Source organism: Musca autumnalis, unplaced genomic scaffold, assembly GCF_047663935.1.
Source record: "Musca autumnalis isolate F117 unplaced genomic scaffold, ASM4766393v1 scaffold_1, whole genome shotgun sequence".
NCBI lineage: Eukaryota > Metazoa > Arthropoda > Insecta > Diptera > Muscidae > Musca > Musca autumnalis.
Window position 1 is genome coordinate 42,847,906 of NW_027411644.1, and position 19,543 is coordinate 42,867,448.

A 19,543-nucleotide genomic window follows, 5' to 3' on the forward strand; every position below is an offset into this window, starting at 1 on the left:
AAAAATATTTTAAAGAAAATAATTAGGTTAGGTTGAAAAGAGGGGCGAGTAATCGCCACATACCCTGGTGGACATACACTTTAAGCCAGAAGACGGCCTGTTTTGCGCTCTAGGATAGGTTTGTTTGAATAAGGGGAATATGTGCAGTTATCCACAAACAAGAAACAGTGGCGTGGATCGAAACTAGTCTTCCCTGCCTTAACCCTTGGCGAACAATGCAAACTTTTTCCACTAATAAATTAGTTGTTTTAAAATAATAAAACAACAACAATGGGATTAAGCCAGACTATTAAAAAAAAAAACAAAAACAAAATTGTATCAGATATCCCAATAAAAAACAAACCAACAAATGTTCTATTTAAAAAAAAAAATATTGAAAAATATTCATCAAAAATATTACGTAAAATATTTCCATGAAAAATACAGATTAAAGCAATTTTAATGAAAAATATTCATTAAATATATTTCAATAAAAAATATTCATTAAGATGTCTTAATGAAAAATATTCATTAAACATTCACGCTTAATAGTAATAAAAATATTAATGAAAATATTCAAAAAATATTTAAAGGAAAAGTACTGAAACTTAGTCATCAGCAATATTAAAAAAAAATATTCATTACAAATATTTTATTGAAAAATATCCCTTAAAAATATTTTAATAAAAAATACACAATATTTTACGGAAAAATACACAATATTTTAATGAAAATTACACATTAAAAATATTTTAATGAAAAATATTTACTTTGTTATTGTTGAAGATTCAATCATATGATTGCTCAAGTCTGGGGTATTCCCCCATTGGCTTAACTTCATCATTACTTTCTTTACAGAGAGTAATGATTACCAAACGCACTGACATCATCATTCTCATCAACATGAGAATACTTGATGCTTAAAGAGTTCAGGTTTTCACTAGAAAAATTATCATTTCATAAACTAAAAAGCCAATTGATAATTCCCTTCGCCAGGATGAAATCATTTAATGAAAGTATTCATTAAGAAATATTCATATTCATAATATTAATGAAAATATTAAAAAAAAATATTTAAAGGAAAAATATTGAAACATAGACATCAGCAAAATTTTATTGAAAACAAGTAAGAATGTCGTTAAGTTCGGCCGGGCCGAACTTGTTATACCCTCCACCACGAGTGTTATTGAAGTAAAATGGAACAATTAGTTTCCTTTCATTGATGTTTTATACCCCCAACCTATTCACACAAATTTATTGTAGAAAGTTTTATACCCAAATAAAGACTAAATACCAAATTTCAGCCATTTCGGTGGAATATGAAGGCCTCAATCTTCAAAAACGGGAAATCGGGTGGTACCGTTCTATGGGGGCTATATGAAGGCGTGGACCTATACAGACAAAATTTCGGGGGAATTTTTTATACCACAAATGAAGCCTAAATACCACATTTCAGCCATTTCGAGGCCACAACCTTCAAAAAACCGGAAGTCGGGAGGTACCGTTCTATGGGGGCTATATGAAGGCCTGGTCCTATACAGACAAAATTCTGGGGGAATATTTTATACCCCTAACCAAGACTTAGTACTAAATTTCAGCCATTTCGGTGAGATAATGGAGCTAAAACCTTCAAAATACCGAAAATCGGGAGGTACCGTTCTAGGGGGGCTATATGATGGCGTGGACCTATACAGAGAAAATTCTGGGGGAAAGTTTAATACCCTTAACGAAGACTAAATACCAAATTTCAAACATTTCGGTGGGATAATGAAGCTAAAACCTTGAAAATACCGAAAATCGGGAGGTACCGTTCTTTGGGGGAAATATCAAAACGTGGACCTATCTAGCCCATTTACAATACCAAACATCCTAGGAGTAATAGAAACTTCTATACCAAATCACAAAGCTCTATCTTAAAAATTGAAAGCTGTATCTTGATTTCAGACGGACGATCGGACGTACGGACGGACATCGTTATATCTACTTAGAATTTTACCCTATACTTACCCTATATATATACTTTATAGGATCTCCGATGAATATTTCGATGTGCTACAAACGGAATAACAAATTTAATTATACCCTCCATATTATGGTGGAGGGTACAAAAATATAAAAATACGATTAGAAATAGACCAAATGGACCAATGAAAAACCGACCATTATTTTCAGATATTACATTACTCTTGACCAACGGTTGCACAGAAACTTCAAGACCCCGTATACTTTGTAATTTGCATTAATTTATAAAGAATAATTTAACAAATTATGTTTCAGTGTTTTATTTAGAAATGCACTTAAAACTAAAAAATAATTTGTCGCTTAGCCACAATAAATATATTCTTTCTCATGATGGAATCTCTCAAATAAAACGCTTGCCGTTTAATTTTGCCACAATTTATAATTCAAATGCAAGCGTTTTTTGAGAGATTCCATCATGAGAAAGAATATATTTATTGAGGCTAAGCGAAAATTATTTTCTAGTTTTAAGTGCATTTCTAAATAAAACACTGAAACTTATTTTTGTTAATATTATTTATTTATTTTTAACATTTTATTAAATACATTTTTTTGACCACTGAGAACAAAATTATAGTCAATTTAGGCCGAAAATTTAGATAAAAACTTTAAAATGCCTGAAATCGTGTAGTACCGTTATATAAAGGCTATTCCAAAACCTGGACTGATGTTCATAACTTTTGGTGGGGAAGTTTCTGTACCATTGGGGACTCCAAATGCAAAGTTACAGCCAATTCGGCCTAAAAAATTAGATAAAATCCTTAAAACTTTTGAAATCGGGCCATACCGCTATATGGGGGCTATACCAAAACCTGGACCTATGTCCACAATTTGTGGTGGGAAAGTTTCAGTACCATTACAACCCCAAATGCCAAATTACAGCCTATTCGGGTTAGAAATCAAGATAAAATCTTTAAAACACTTGAAATCAGGTGGTACGGCTACATGGGAGCTATACCAAAACCTGTACTTATGTCCATCATTTTTAGTAAGGAAGTTTCTGTACCAATGGGGGGTCCCATTGGCAAATTACAGACGATTCGGCCTAAAATCGGGTGGTACCGCTATAAGGGGGCTATACCAAAACCTGAACCTATATTCACAATTTTTGGTGGGGAAATGTCTGTATCAGTGGAAATCCCAAATGCCAAATGAAAGCTAATTCGGGCATAAATGAAGATAAAATCCTCAAAAATACCTGAAATCGGATGGTACCGCTATATGGGGCTGTAGGAAAAAATAGGCAATATTCATGTATTATCATCCAAATCTGAAAAGTGTGCAAAGTTTCAGTTCGATTGGTCAAGTGCAACTGTGTGGAAAATGAGTTACCAGATTTGAACTAAACGGACACCAAAGCAAGTTAAATAAAACAATGTAAAAACTGGGAATTCCTCTATCATGATTCTGTACATACAAACAAAAAACTAGAGGAACCCACTCATATGTTAGACAATACATAGTTCTGTTATCTTACCTATAATTTGCATCTTACCTCGTAATTTGCCAAAACATATCTCTCAAAAATGATAATAATTTAATTTGTGAAATTTCCCATAAAAAGTTGTGGCCAATTTCATCCGCTTGACACTATCCGATCTGGGGGCATCATTCTGTGAAAACTGAACTTTGTTCCAAAATGTCTCCTAAAAGTTCTAGTCCACTAAATATGGAATTTCACTAAAATTTAGTACCTGAGGAAAATTAAAATAGCTCACTTCGTGTAAACGCTAAGGTAATTTAGTACACTATGCAACACTAAAAATGCAAACAACTTTTAGTGTGCATTTTTTGAAAGTACATATTGAGACTATAAAAACCTTAGTAGGGGTTTGTCCTCTCAGATCCAGTTCGGATTTTATGGCCTCATCTAAACCGGTCTAAAACTACAGTTTTTTGCATTTATCGGGCCTTTATATTAGAAACGATTAGGAATTTGGCCTTGTTGTCTTTGGCATACTATATCCTTAAAGTAGAAGAACTTACATTTTGAAAAGACCCTATAAGAAAAACTTTTACATAATTACTGATATCGGCTAAATTATTGGTAGTTGAACCAAGTAACCTTTTGCAAAAATCTTCCAAATAAAGATCTCAGCAATTATTCAGAACAAACTGAAACTCTACAATGCTTACTACATGTTGTTTCAGCGGTATTTTGCCCCATATATTTTCGAGTTCATTATTTCTCCAAATATTTTATTCTTGTCCTTATGTACAAATTTGCTTCGGAGTTCAGAAGAAGATTCGCCTTGGTTTCAGAGATATAGCCCTGAATTGCTTCAAAAAGTCAATATTTAACCACGTTTAGATGGGGCCGTAAAATCCAAGCTGGATCTGACACAACAAACCCATCTGAAGTGATTATCGTTTCGGTCTGTACTTTCAAAAAATCCTCAGTTCAAATTGTTTGCACAAGATTACCTTAAAAATGTTGCACAGTGTTAATTGTTAATTACTCTTCAGTGTAATAAAAAGTTGTTTAAGGCTTAACTGCATGCAGCTACACTATTACACAGATGTGTGTTGCGTTTAAAAATTACACTGCGCAACACACTAATTCAATTTTTGGCAACACTTTTAACAGCATCATTTAATGCAACCACATAATGAACTCCAATTCTATTTAGTGGCAAAAATCTTGTTGGTTTATATTACGCTACCACCCACACATCACTTCCTACACTGCTCAGTTCCATTTCTGACATTAAATGTTTCCATGAAATCTATAACCAATGTTTATTAAACTCAAATGCTTCTAATTCATATAGAGTTTATAATCAAATGACCAAGTATGGGTGCCATTGCAGGAATTCATTATAGGCATGTATGCATGCAGATACAATGTATATTCAAATGTACCACATTGAGTATGATAGGTATGCAAAATATGCGGGGTTTGGTCAATACATCCATTCCCAGCCATTGGGAACGTGCTATGCGTGCAATGTACATTGAATATATGGCGGCTGGTGGTTTTGATAGTTTCAACAATAGTCCATTAGTAAAGTACATTAAAACACAGTTAGTCGTGTTGCGTTGTGTTGATACATTCCACAATAATTACTTTGAAAATTGTTGCAATTATCGTACGAGCGTAAGTGCGTGTGTATGTTTGTTATTCAATCAAATCACTCGAGTTGATAAAGAAACCTACAATTTGTTGGTTTTAGTTTAATAGATCAGAATAAATGGAAATAATTAATTAGTATATGTGGAAATTCGTCATTATTTTAAAGCCTATTTTCTCTGAAGCAACCCAAAAAGATCTGGTTAGGAGACAAAGCAGCCATAAAAATGACCCCAGAACGACCACATCAAAATCAATGCAATTAATTACTTTCTAATCACATGCCTAACTAAATCTTTAAGCTATCTATATCTTCCATTGTGTTTCACTGCCTCTTCTGACAACCGGAAATATTGTAATATTTCATAAATTGTGGTATGGCTTCTTAATTTCCTTTCCTTGGCCCAATACGGTAATGAACTAATTTACTTTGAATATTATTTTAATAATGAATGGAATATGTAACAAGATAATCAGTTATCAAAATCGTGACCTATTGACGTGAATGTGTGTGTGTTTGAAAGGCATTACACTGTAATTAACAATGAAAATATTTAATTAGAGATATTTGTGAGAGTTTGAGGGGAATGCTTATTAACGGTAAATCACAAAACCTTTTGGCAGTATACAACTACAACAATGTGATATAAATCAAATTATTCACTCATCAATTGTGAATAACAGAAAACTAATAATTGTATGACAGTTTTACAATAACAACAATAATTGGTGACTGGCCTTTGCATAATATGCTCCGCTGATAATACTGTTGTCACGGATTCATGCCATGTGATGGCCTTTCTTTGTGTACAAAGCCAAAGGACAATAAAGTTAACTATGAAATCTTTAAATAATAATTATTGTCATGGTTATCATCATAATTTTAATTAAAATTCTACTTATGAATGTGAGGGTGCTGAGTGCCGGGGTGTTATAAAGTCAATTTTATATTTATGTTATTGAAATTAGTTTATATAACGTAATGAATGAAATTAAACTTTGAAATCCTTTTCAAATACTTTCACTCAAGCAATAACAATTGAAAGTTGAAATAACAGCAATATTCTCGACGCCACCACATCGATGTGACTTTAACAATAATTAAGAAGTAATTAAATAATTTGTATGCCATCCAGTGTTGATGGCATTCAACACTCTGCTGGGTGAGGGGTATTTTTTCCAAGAAATGTCATGGCAATGCGAGCAAAACAAAGAACTATGGTACTGAACTGAAGATCTTTTCTCCATCTTGCTGCTATTGGTCTGCTCTAGAAATCAATGGCCACAACAATCATTGTTTCAATTTCCACAGTCCACCCACCATTCATTCCTTGCCTTGGCAGGCAAGAGAGTTAAAGGAATTAAAAATATAATTCCTGGATTTTCCATTTGTTCGAGTGAATTAAACAATAATGAACCCCAAGGGGTTTCTTGTGTTGGGTTTCATGTTTCATTGAAATGTTGATATCCATGATATTTACCACAAAATATTTTACTTGTCATCCTGTCAACTATAATTATGAGTATTCCAAAGTATTTTGTATTTAATGAAATGGTTTTATTATTTAATGAGGTAGATATTTGTAGGAGAGGGAAAAATATCAACATACATTTTTCAATAAAATTTCAATGTCGGAAATGGTCTTCATAAAGATTTAAAATGGGGAAATATATTTGTTAAATATGTATTGGATTTTTTTTAAATATTTTTTTCAAGGACCAATATAAGACTAAGTTTTGTAAAGAATACCTCAAGGACCATCATAAGCGTGAATTTTGTAAAGAATATTTTTTCAAGGACCATCACAAGCGTGGATTTTTTAAAGAATATTTTTTCAACGACCATCACAAGCGTGTATTTTTTAAACAATATTTTTTTCAAGGACAATCACAAGCGTGGATTTTTTAAAGAATATTTTTTCAAGGACCATCACAAGCGTGGATTTTTTAAAGAATATTTTTTCAAGGACCATCACAAGCGTGGATTTTTTAAAGAATATTTTTTCAAGGACCAATATAAGACTAAGTTTTGTAAAGAATACCTCAAGGACCATCATAAGCGTGAATTTTGTAAAGAATATTTTTTCAAGGACCATCACAAGCGTGGATTTTTTAAAGAATATTTTTTCAAGGACCATCACAAGAATATTTTAAAGAATATTTTTTCAAAGACCATCACAAGCGTGGATTTTTTAAAGAATATTTTTTCAAGGACCATCACAAGCGTGGATTTTTTAAAGAATATTTTTCAAGGACCATCACAAGCGTGGATTTTTTAAAGAATATTTTTCAAGGACCATCACAAGCGTGGATTTTTTAAAGAATATTTTTCAAGGACCATCACAAGCGTGGATTTTTTAAAGAATATTTTTCAAGGACCATCACAAGCGTGGATTTTTTAAAGAATATTTTTCAAGGACCATCACAAGCGTGGATTTTTTAAAGAATATTTTTCAAGGACCATCACAAGCGTGGATTTTTTAAAGAATATTTTTCAAGGACCATCACAAGCGTGGATTTTTTAAAGAATATTTTTCAAGGACCATCACAAGCGTGGATTTTTTAAAGAATATTTTTCAAGGACCATCACAAGCGTGGATTTTTTAAAGAATATTTTTCAAGGACCATCACAAGCGTGGATTTTTTAAAGAATATTTTTCAAGGACCATAACAAGCGTGGATTTTTTAAAGAATATTTTTCAAGGACCATCACAAGCGTGGATTTTTTAAAGAATATTTTTCAAGGACCATCACAAGCGTGGATTTTTTAAAGAATATTTTTCAAGGACCATCACAAGCGTGGATTTTTTAAAGAATATTTTTCAAGGACCATCACAAGCGTGGATTTTTTAAAGAATATTTTTCAAGGACCATCACAAGCGTGGATTTTTTAAAGAATATTTTTCAAGGACCATCACAAGCGTGGATTTTTTAAAGAATATTTTTCAAGGACCATCACAAGCGTGGATTTTTTAAAGAATATTTTTCAAGGACCATCACAAGCGTGGATTTTTTAAAGAATATTTTTCAAGGACCATCACAAGCGTGGATTTTTTAAAGAATATTTTTCAAGGACCATCACAAGCGTGGATTTTTTAAAGAATATTTTTCAAGGACCATCACAAGCGTGGATTTTTTAAAGAATATTTTTCAAGGACCATCACAAGCGTGGATTTTTTAAAGAATATTTTTCAAGGACCATCACAAGCGTGGATTTTTTAAAGAATATTTTTCAAGGACCATCACAAGCGTGGATTTTTTAAAGAATATTTTTCAAGGACCATCACAAGCGTGGATTTTTTAAAGAATATTTTTCAAGGACCATCACAAGCGTGGATTTTTTAAAGAATATTTTTCAAGGACCATCACAAGCGTGGATTTTTTAAAGAATATTTTTCAAGGACCATCACAAGCGTGGATTTTTTAAAGAATATTTTTCAAGGACCATCACAAGCGTGGATTTTTTAAAGAATATTTTTCAAGGACCATCACAAGCGTGGATTTTTTAAAGAATATTTTTCAAGGACCATCACAAGCGTGGATTTTTTAAAGAATATTTTTCAAGGACCATCACAAGCGTGGATTTTTTAAAGAATATTTTTCAAGGACCATCACAAGCGTGGATTTTTTAAAGAATATTTTTCAAGGACCATCACAAGCGTGGATTTTTTAAAGAATATTTTTCAAGGACCATCACAAGCGTGGATTTTTTAAAGAATATTTTTCAAGGACCATCACAAGCGTGGATTTTTTAAAGAATATTTTTCAAGGACCATCACAAGCCTGGATTTTTTAAAGAATATTTTTCAAGGACCATCACAAGCCTGGATTTTTTAAAGAATATTTTTCAAGGACCATCACAAGCCTGGATTTTTTAAAGAATATTTTTCAAGGACCATCACAAGCGTGGATTTTTTTAAGAATATTTTTTTAAGGACAATCACAAGCGTGGATCTTCAAAGAATATTTTTTCAAGGACCATCACAAGCCTGGATTTTTTAAAGAATATTTTTCAAGGACCATCACAAGCGTGGATTTTTTAAAGAATATTTTTTCAAGGACCATCACATGCGTGGATTTTCAAAGAATATTTTTTCAAGGACCATCACATGCGTGGATTTTCAAAGAATATTTTTTCAAGGACCATCACATGCGTGGATTTTCAAAGAATATTTTTTCAAGGACCATCACATGCGTGGATTTTCAAAGAATATTTTTTCAAGGACCATCACATGCGTGGATTTTCAAAGAATATTTTTTTTCAATTTTTTTAATGTAATTTTTTGAAAATTATTTTTTCAAGGACCATCACAAGCGTGGATTTTTTAAAGAATATTTTTTCAAGGACCATCACATGCGTGGATTTTCAAAGAATATTTTTTCAAGGACCATCACATGCGTGGATTTTCAAAGAATATTTTTTCAAGGACCATCACATGCGTGGATTTTCAAAGAATATTTTTTCAAGGACCATCACATGCGTGGATTTTCAAAGAATATTTTTTCAAGGACCATCACATGCGTGGATTTTCAAAGAATATTTTTTCAAGGACCATCACATGCGTGGATTTTCAAAGAATATTTTTTCAAGGACCATCACATGCGTGGATTTTCAAAGAATATTTTTTCAAGGACCATCACATGCGTGGATTTTCAAAGAATATTTTTTCAAGGACCATCACTTGCGTGGATTTTCAAAGAATATTTTTTCAAGGACCATCACATGCGTGGATTTTCAAAGAATATTTTTTCAAGGACCATCACATGCGTGGATTTTCAAAGAATATTTTTTCAAGGACCATCACATGCGTGGATTTTCAAAGAATATTTTTTCAAGGACCATCACATGCGTGGATTTTCAAAGAATATTTTTTTTTCAATTTTTTTAATGTAATTTTTTGAAAATAATTTTTTCAAGGACTTCTATCCAACATTAGCTTGCTCTATGTAATTAGCGTGGATTTTTTAAAAAATATTTCTTTAAAGACTACTACCCGACATTAGCGTGGATTTTTTAAAGAATATTTCTTTAGGGCTACTACCCGACATTAACGTGGATTTTTTAAAAAATATTTTCTCTTGGACTACAACCCGATATTAGCGGGGATTCTTTCAAGGACCACCTTTTTTTGTACAGCAATAGACTGAAGTACCTTCTGTCGGCTGAGTCTTTTTTAATTGTTAAAGAAAAGATATAAGAATATTTGCTCCTACATATAATTACAATAACTTCATTTATAAATATTTCTCAATTTCTTATTAAAATAGCTTAAAATTTCCCCTCTCTCCCATGACCCTAATCATTAATTACTTGTCAATACTTATTTCAACAACTGACCGATTTCCTATTGTTTTAATTTAATTAATAATTATAAAATGCATTTGATTTCCTTTTCATGCAATACTATCTTCAAAATATTAATTACATATTAATGCCAAACAAACAAATAACACACTTTGTATTCCACAATAATTAAGTAGGACTTATATGTCATAACCTAACTTTACACACACAACCAACCAACTGTGTATGTACTTAACGACAACTACTTATTTCTGGTCATTATATACAAACTTTATCATTTGCTTTATGATCTGCAACACCACATCCGCATCCTTAGTTTGCCATTACAGACTGCATTCGTTTTGACAGCTACATTTCTTCATCTTCTTCCTCTTGGTTATTTTTTGCAGGTGAAACAACTCGGAAATAAATCAGTTTCCTGGATACGTGTTCGAGATGGCCACATACTTACTGTTGACAGGTAATTAAGAAATTGTTGATGACATTTTACCTTCTAATAGTACTTACTGGCGTGGTGGGTGTTGTTGTTGTTGCAAAGATGTTGTATGCACACATGCTCCAATAACAGGATGTAATGATGTAATGCATGCATGGGTGTGTGTGTATAAATGGACATATTTATGTTGTGTGCATTCATAAAACGTAATAGTACCATGAATTATTTCACAATGATAAGATTATTAAGGATTTGCGTTAATGCATAAGAATGTACTTATTGTAGGTGAAGTAAACATCTTTAGAATAATACAAAAATCATTTTCAGTTGCTGGGCGTGGATTTTTAAAGAAAATTTATTTTTAGGTTCAGGCCGCGGATTTTTAAATTCAAATTATTTTTAGGTTGGTTCTGGGCGTGGATTTTTAATGAAAAATTATTTTAAGGTTCTTGCCGTAGATTTTTAAGAAAAATTATTTTTAGGTTCTGGCCGTGGATTTTTAAAGAAAAATTTGTTTGAGGTTCTGGCTTTGGATTTTTAAGGAAAAATTATTTTTAGGTTCTGGCGAGGATTTGTAAGAAAAATGATTTTTGGCCGTGGATTTTTAAAGAAAAATTTTTTTTAGTTTCGGGCCGTGGATTTTTAAAGAAAATTATTTTTAGGTTTTGGGCGAGGATTTTTGAAGAAAACATATTTTTAAATTCTGGTCGTGGTGTTTTGAAGAAAAATTATTTTTAGGTTCTGGGCGTGGATTTAAAAAAAATATTTGTAAGTTCTAGGCGTGGATTTTTAAAGAACAATTATTTTTAGGTTCTGGGTGTGGATCTTTAAAGAAAAAATTTTTTTAGGTTTAGGCCGTGGATTTTTAAAGAAAAATTATTTTTAGGTTCTGTACGTGGATTTTTAAAGAAAAATAATTTTTAGGTTCTGGCAGTGGATTTTTATAGAAAAATTATTTTTAAGGTCTGTTGCTTCTGCTTAGGATGGACTGCAAGAGGAACATTCGTTGTTGAAACTGCTATTGTGCCAATAAGACTGTAGTAATTGCATAAAGATGGCGTTGAAGACTTTCTCCGGAACCTCCCCCTGAAGTAAAGGTGACTAACAAACGGTAGAGGTGGATGTATTTTGCCTCCCCCTGGAGTAAAATTGCATCGTACACGTACATTGTTGGTGATTCATCAACCTTTTTTTCTCAACATGGTTCGCGGTTCATTTTGCAGGAGTAAAGATGAATAACTGACAGCAGAGATGGATGTATGTTTACCTCACCCTGGAGTAAAACTCATACATCGTACACGTACATATTTATTGATTCATCAAGCTTCTTTTCCAAAAGGCATTTTCTTCTTGTGGGTCATCTTTGGATACGAATGCTGCAACTGATCGTTCCAAGAATTACGTTGTGCTATTGATTTTGTTGTTGTTGTCCTTGGCTATTCTTCACAGATTATGGTTGGTGTGGTCGCGATACATGGCCACGAGTTGGGCGACATTATAACAATCTGGTGCCGATTGTACAGGAAAACACAAGTGAGGATTGATGTAGACTGCCGGACGGACAAATTGTCTCATTGTGATCTTATCTGATAGTTACATAACGTGTTAGAATGGACATCACCCCTTGTGATCTTATCTGATGGTTATGTAACGCGTTAGATTGTAGATCACAAACTGAGCGATTTTATTGAATTTTGTTCTAGCTTACGTACAAATCGTGAGAAGAAATATTAGGGCGTTAATAGTTACAGTTGCATAAAATGGTATATCGAAAGTAGTAATTAATGGATAATAAGAATAAATTATTTACATAGTCAGTTAACTTTAAAATACAATGAATCAATCACAATGGGAAATTGGAATATTTACAAACTCACAATGACAAAGGTACAAAACTATGAAAATTGCTACTATTGAAAGTGTAATTATTGAAATATGGATTGCTTCAAAGTTATTTTTAGGTTTTGGGCGAGGATTTTTGAAGTAAACATATTTTTAAATTCTAGTCGTGGAGTTTTGAAGAAAAAAATTTTTTAGGTTCTGGCCTTGGATTTATAAAGAAAAATTATTTTTAGGTCCTGGCCGTGGACTTTTAAAGAAAAATTATTTTTAGGTTTTAGCCATGGATTGTTAAAGAAAAACTATTTTTAGGTTTTGACCGTGGATTTTTAAAGATAAATTATTTTTAGGTTCTGGGCGTTGATTTTTAAAGACAAATTATTTTTAGGTTCTGGGCGTTGATTTTTAAAGATAAATTGTTATTAGGTTCTGGCCGTGGATTTAAAAAAAATTATTTTTAGGTTCTGGGCGTGGATTTTTAAAGAAAAATTATTTTTAGGTTCTGGGCGTGGATTTTTAAAGAAAAATTATTTTTAGGTTCTGGGCGTGGATTTTTAAAGAAAAATTATTTTTAGGTTCTGGGCGTGGATTTTTAAAGAAAAATTATTTTTAGGTTCTGGGCGTGGATTTTTAAAGAAAAATTATTTTTAGGTTCTGGGCGTGGATTTTTAAAGAAAAATTATTTTTAGGTTCTGGGCGTGGATTTTTAAAGAAAAATTATTTTTAGGTTCTGGGCGTGGATTTTTAAAGAAAAATTATTTTTAGGTTCTGGGCGTGGATTTTTAAAGAAAAATTATTTTTAGGTTCTGGGCGTGGATTTTTAAAGAAAAATTATTTTTAGGTTCTGGGCGTGGATTTTTAAAGAAAAATTATTTTTAGGTTTTGGCCATGGATTGTTAAATAAAAAGTATTTTCAGGTTCTGGGCGTGGACTTTTAATGAAAAATTATTTTTAGGTTCTGGGCGTGGATTTTTAAATGAAAAATTATTTTTAGGTTCTGGGCATGGATTTTTAAATAAAAAATATCTTCAGGTTCTGGGCGTGGATTTTTAATGAAAAATTATTTTTAGGTTCTGGGCGTGGATTTTTAAATGAAAAATTATTTTTAGATTCTGGGCATGGATTTTTAAATAAAAATTATTTTTAGGTTCTGGGCGTGGATTTTGAATGAAAAATTATTTTTAGGTTCTGGCCGTGGATTTTTAAAGAAAAATTATTTTTAGTTTCTGACCGTGGATTTTTTAGGAAAAATTATCTTTATGTTCTGGCCGTGGATTTTTAAAGAAAAAATATTTTAGGTTCTAGCCTTAGATTTTAATAGAAAAATTATTTTTAGGTTCTAACCGTGAATTTTTAAAGAAAAATTATTTTTAGGTTTTGGCCATGGATTGTTAAATAAAAAGTATTTTCAGGTTCTGGGCGTGGATTTTTAATGAAAAATTATTTTTAGGTTCCGGGGGTGGATTTTTAAATGAAAAATTATTTTTAGGTTCTGGGCGTGGATTTTTAAATAAAAAATATTTTCAGGTTCTGGGCGTGGATTTTTAATGAAAAATTATTTTTAGGTTCTGGGAGTGAATTTTTAATGAAAAATTATTTTTAGGTTCTGGGAGTGAATTTTAAAATGACAATTATTTTTAGGTGCTGGGCGTGGATCTTTAAAGAAATATTATTTTTAGGTTCTGGCCGTGGATCTTTAAAGAAATATTATTTTTAGGTTCTGTCCGTGGATTTTTAAAGAAATATTATTTTTAAGTTCTGGCCGTGGATTTTTAGGTTTTGGGTGTGGGTTTTTAAATAGAAATTATTTTTAGGTTCTGGGTGAGGATTTTTAAAGATTTTTTTTTGTTGGCCTTTTTTGCACCCATGGGATCTAGGAGGACTTTTTGCTTTAGCACTCCACCAAATTTCAGCTTGTAGAAAATGTTGTCCCCACTCACATCCTTATTTACTTAACTCTTTCATTCTCTAAACGAAGTAATTGAATTTCAAGATTTGTATTACACATCAAACTTCAATGAAAATTGATTACCGATTTACCGAACTTAAAGCTGGGCGAATTTTTCAAATATCTTCTCACATGGAAATAAAACAAATATGTATGAACTTTCAATTGAATTTGACCAACTGTTGAGATAAATTCAATATCGATGGGTCAGATACAGAGTAAATACATGTATACTTGTGACCCATACCCATCCATGCACTCACTGTTCCCTCTATTAACATTTTAAATTTACCCCGTAAATAACTTTGACAAATGAAATGTAATGTAAACAAAATGTGTAGGTAAACACCTTCTATACCATTTACGACCACTGAGCGGAACTCTAAAGGCATGACAAGACATTCTATTCCAGGATTCCCTCCATCTTCTCTTATTCCTCTTTTACACTGAACGGAATTTGTGCATCCATTGCATTTATTTATTTGCCTCAATATACAAAAACACTTAGACACATAATCTAAGCAATCAATTTCTATTACGTTTACTTAGGGATTTTTCTTTTTTTGCTTCTTAAAGTTTTTTTCTTTCGTTTTATTTTTCATTGCTCTATGCCATTCAAAGAATGAAGTTTATTTTTCTTGAATGCATTGCGACAGCTTCCGGAAGTTATTTAAAGGAAAGCACGAAAGCAAGCCGGGTGTTTGTACTCTCACACATTGCTTCAATATAATGTCCTTCAGTTTTAGAGAATGGCGTTGAAAGAAACTGATTGTTGAATTTTGTTTGTCTTTATAGAAAGGCGAGGAGGCAGGGAGTATTCATGGGAGGCACAGAAGGTGTCTTCTTTTATATAGAGACAAAAACTGGGGAATTCTCAAAAGAGAAGTAGAAGCCGGTAAAGTTTCAAGATAAATGTGACACAAGACATTACAGCTGCTGTTATGTGGAATGATTCTCATGTGAATGTTGATGATGCTACTGTGTTATTGTTGCAGTTGTTGAATTTACCACGCATGGTAGCCCCATGAATTGAGGACCTGAGGGTCCTGCACAAACACACACGTACACATGTATGCATACACATGTCTGTAGAGAACAAAATGCAAGCAATATAAACAAATATACTCTTTTGCTTCTGCTTAGGGCAATCAAGCTGCCTTTCAGGCAATTTCTTTATGCGTATCTGTATGTGAGAGGGTACTGCATGTGAAAATGATATGAAATGACTCCACTTCTCTGAGATAATGGAGTTCAAAATAAACCAAGTTTTGGTAAAGTATATCAAATTTTATTGCAGAAAAAAAATAAAAAGGGAATAAATAAATAACCCAAAGTGGGTGAGTAGAAAGTTTTTGGGTCCCTTGTGTTATTAATGAGTTATTTAAAAAAGATTGTAATTAAAATTCAAATATAATAACAATGCCTAACCAAACATGTTAAAGGAGTCAAGATATATATTCTATATAGAAGACGTTCAGAGGTCTTCTGTCTTTAGAATACCTCAAGGGATCATTCCAAAGAAAACATTAACAAGACGTCTGAATATACAGACCTCAAGATGTCTTCTGCCTGTATAGGACTTTAAAAGGTATTCTGTCTATGAAGTTCTCATGAGTCCTTCTTTATCTAGATAACCTCAATAGTCTTCTGAATATACAAACCTGTTCTTCTTCTCCTCAAGAAGTCTCCTCCCAATAAAATACCTCAAAAAGCCATCTGCCACAAAATACCTAAATAGGTCTTCTGTCTACATATAATAGTCCCTGTCAACAGAAGGCTTCAAGAGCTCCCCTGTCTAGAGAAAATATCAGGAAATGACCTGCCTATGCAACACTTCAAAAAGTATTAATTTTTTTGTGGATGTCGAGAGCTGTTTTACCTATAGAAGACCTCGAATGACCTTCTGAGCTCCTCAAGAAGCCCTTTGTCATTAAACGTCAAGAGGGCTTCTGTCTATTGAAGACCTCAAGAAGTCTTCTGTCTATGAAAAATCTCAAGAAGTCTTCTGTCTATAGAAGAACTCAAGAGGTCTTCTGCCTATAGAATACCTCAAGAGGTCTTAGGCCAGGTCTATAGAAGCCAACAGGTCTTTTGTCTATAGAAGACATCAATAGGTCTTCTGTCTATAGATAACCTCAACAGGTCTATAGAATACCTCAAGAGGTCTTCTGCCTATTGAAGACCTCAACTGGTCTTCTGTCTATAGAAAACCTCAAGAGGTCTTCTGTCTATAGAAGTCCTCAAGAGGTCTTCTGTCTATAGAAGACCTCAAGAGTTCTTCTGTCTGTAGAAGACCTCAAGAGGTCTTCTGTCTATAGAAGACCTCAAGAGGTCTTCTGTCTATAGAAGACCTCAAGAGGTCTTCTGTCTATAGAATCCTCAAGAGGTCTTCTGTCTATAGACGACCTCAAGAAGTCTTCTGTCTATAGAAGACCTCAAGATATCTTCTGTCTATAGAAGACATCAAGAGGTCTTCTGTCTTTAGCAGAGCTCAAGAGTTCTTCTGTCTTTAGAAGACCTCAAGAGGTCTTCTGTCTATAGAAGACCTCAAGAGGTCTTCTGTCTATAGAAGACCTCAAGAGGTCTTCTGTCTATAGAAGACCTCAAGAGGTCTTCTGTCTATAGAAGACCTCAAGAGGTCTTCTGTCTATAGAAGACCTCAAGAGGTCTTCTGTCTATAGAAGACCTCAAGAGGTCTTCTGTCTATAGAAGACCTCAAGAGGTCTTCTGTCTATAAAAGACCTCAAGAGGTCTTCTGTCTATAGAAGACCTCAAGAGGTCTTCTGTCTATAGAAGACCTCAAGAGGTCTTCTGTCTATAGAAGACCTCAAGAGGTCTTCTATCTATGGAAAACCTCATGAAGTCTTCTGTCTATAGAAGACCTCTATAGAAGACCTCTATAGAAGGCCTCAAGGTGTCTTCTGTCTAGAGAAGAACTAAAGAGGTCTTCTGTCTATAGACGACCTCAAGAAGTCTTCTGTCTATAGAAGACCTCAAGATATCTTCTCTCTATAGAAGACATCAAGAGGTCTTCTGTCTATAGCAGAGCTCAAGAGTTCTTCTGTCTTTAGAAGACCTCAAGAGGTCTTCTGTTTATAGAAGATCTCAAAAGATCTTCTGTTTATAGAAGACCTAAAAAGATATTCTGACTATGAAAAACCCCAAGAGTTCTTCCGTCTATATAGGACCTCATGAGATCAAGAGTTCTTCTGTCTATAGAAGACCTCAAAAGTTCTTCAGTCTATAGAAGACCTCAAGATATCTTCTGTATATAGAAGACATCAAGAGGTCTTCTGTCTATAGCAGAGCTCAAGAGTTCTTCTGACGTTAGAAGACCTCAAGAGGTCTTCTGTCTATAGAAGACCACAAGAGGTCTTCTGCCTATAGAAGACCTCAAGAGGTCTTTTGCCTATAGAAGACCTCAAGAGGTCTTTTGCCTATAGAAGACCTCAAGCGGTCTTCTGTTTATAGAAGACCTCAAGCGGTCTTCTGTTTATAGAAGACCTAAAAAGATCTTCTGTCTATGAAAAACCCCAAGAGTTCTTCCGTCTATATAGGACCTTATGAGATCAAGAGTTCTTCTGTCTATAGAAGACCTCAAAAGTTCTTCAGTCTATAGAAGACCTCAAGATATCTTCTGTATATAGAAGACATCAAGAGGTCTTCTGTCTATAGCAGAGCTCAAGAGTTCTTCTGCCTATAGAAGACCTCAAGAGGTCTTTTGCCTATAGAAGACCTCAAGTGGTCTTTTGTCTATAAAAGACCTCAAGCGGTCTTCTGTTTATAGAAGACCTCAAAAGATCTTCTGTTTATAGAAGACCTAAAAAGATCTTCTGTCTATGAAAAACCCCAAGAGTTCTTCCGTCTATATAGGATCTCATGAGATCTCTTTTGTCTCTATAATATCCAAAGGCCAGTGTACAGAAATCTCAAGAGGTCTCCTGTCTACGGAAGACCACAAGAGATGAAAACTGATTTTTTCCTGTCAACCACTCTAATATATTTGAAAAAGCACACCTTTCTTGTGTGCTGCAAATGTACGTCTTTGTAGGAGAAGCAACAAAAATTGCATTACTTTCTTCCTGGAACTTTCTTTTTTGCTATTTCAGGACACTCAAAGTGTGTCTCAGTTTTTTTACAAAGCGACGCATTTAGACGGTAACGCATTCACTCACACGCATTTTTTATCTTTCTTCTATGGCAATATATTCTATGTTGCTTTGCTTTGTGTCCCTTAGATTGATATAAAAGATTGCATTACACTAGGAAGCAATCAGTGCGGACACAAATCAACGGCAAACTTCTTAAAAAAACTGTTCACACACACATACACTCACAACTTAAGACATACTCGTAGATTCGCATAGCGTTACTTAGAGTGTTTGTTTGTGTTGTCTTGTCTTTTTTCACAATTGGATTTCTTTCGACATTCTGCAGAACTTGCATCCTTTCGTTTATTTTTGTCTTAATGTTTCCCAACTGCTTATTGGCTCTACTACAATAACAAGAAGAGGAAAGGGAAGTAGTAGTAGATTGGCTCATACGTTCTTTGAGTTGAACAGTGAAAAAAAATGTTATCCTGTTTTTTGTTTCGTTCAGCATTTTGCTTCAGTTCCAATAGTTATTGTACTGTGGAAGAGTGGAATGCACATAAAAAAACGAAGAACTTTCTAAGTAGTTGTGTTTTCAAGTAGCTCCATTTACTTTGATTTTATACACATCCATCTTGTGCTCCACACTCACACTGCAAATGCCTGTTCAATAGGGATGCAAATACGTTGGGGAATTTTCATAATACCAGCCAGGGTAAGGCACAATCATACGGTATTATTCCTGCTAAGGTAAGCAGAGAATGGGCATTTCAAGTTGATATTGTAAATAAGATTTAAAGTGGAATTTTAAAAAGGGTATTTGTTGATTTGTGCTTCCTTACGCAATTGACCTAAT

At 33.3% G+C, this 19,543-nt stretch overlaps 1 protein-coding gene across 1 annotated transcript in view; it reads left to right on the plus strand.

Moving 5' to 3' along the window:
- dpr11 (defective proboscis extension response 11) overlaps positions 1-19,543 on the plus strand; it is a 255,589-nt gene that overhangs the window by 144,704 nt on the left and 91,342 nt on the right. Inside the window, exon 3 of the mRNA XM_073973776.1 lies at positions 10,763-10,833. Coding sequence (XP_073829877.1) covers positions 10,763-10,833 — 71 coding nt within the window. The remainder of the gene's footprint in view (positions 1-10,762; positions 10,834-19,543) is intronic.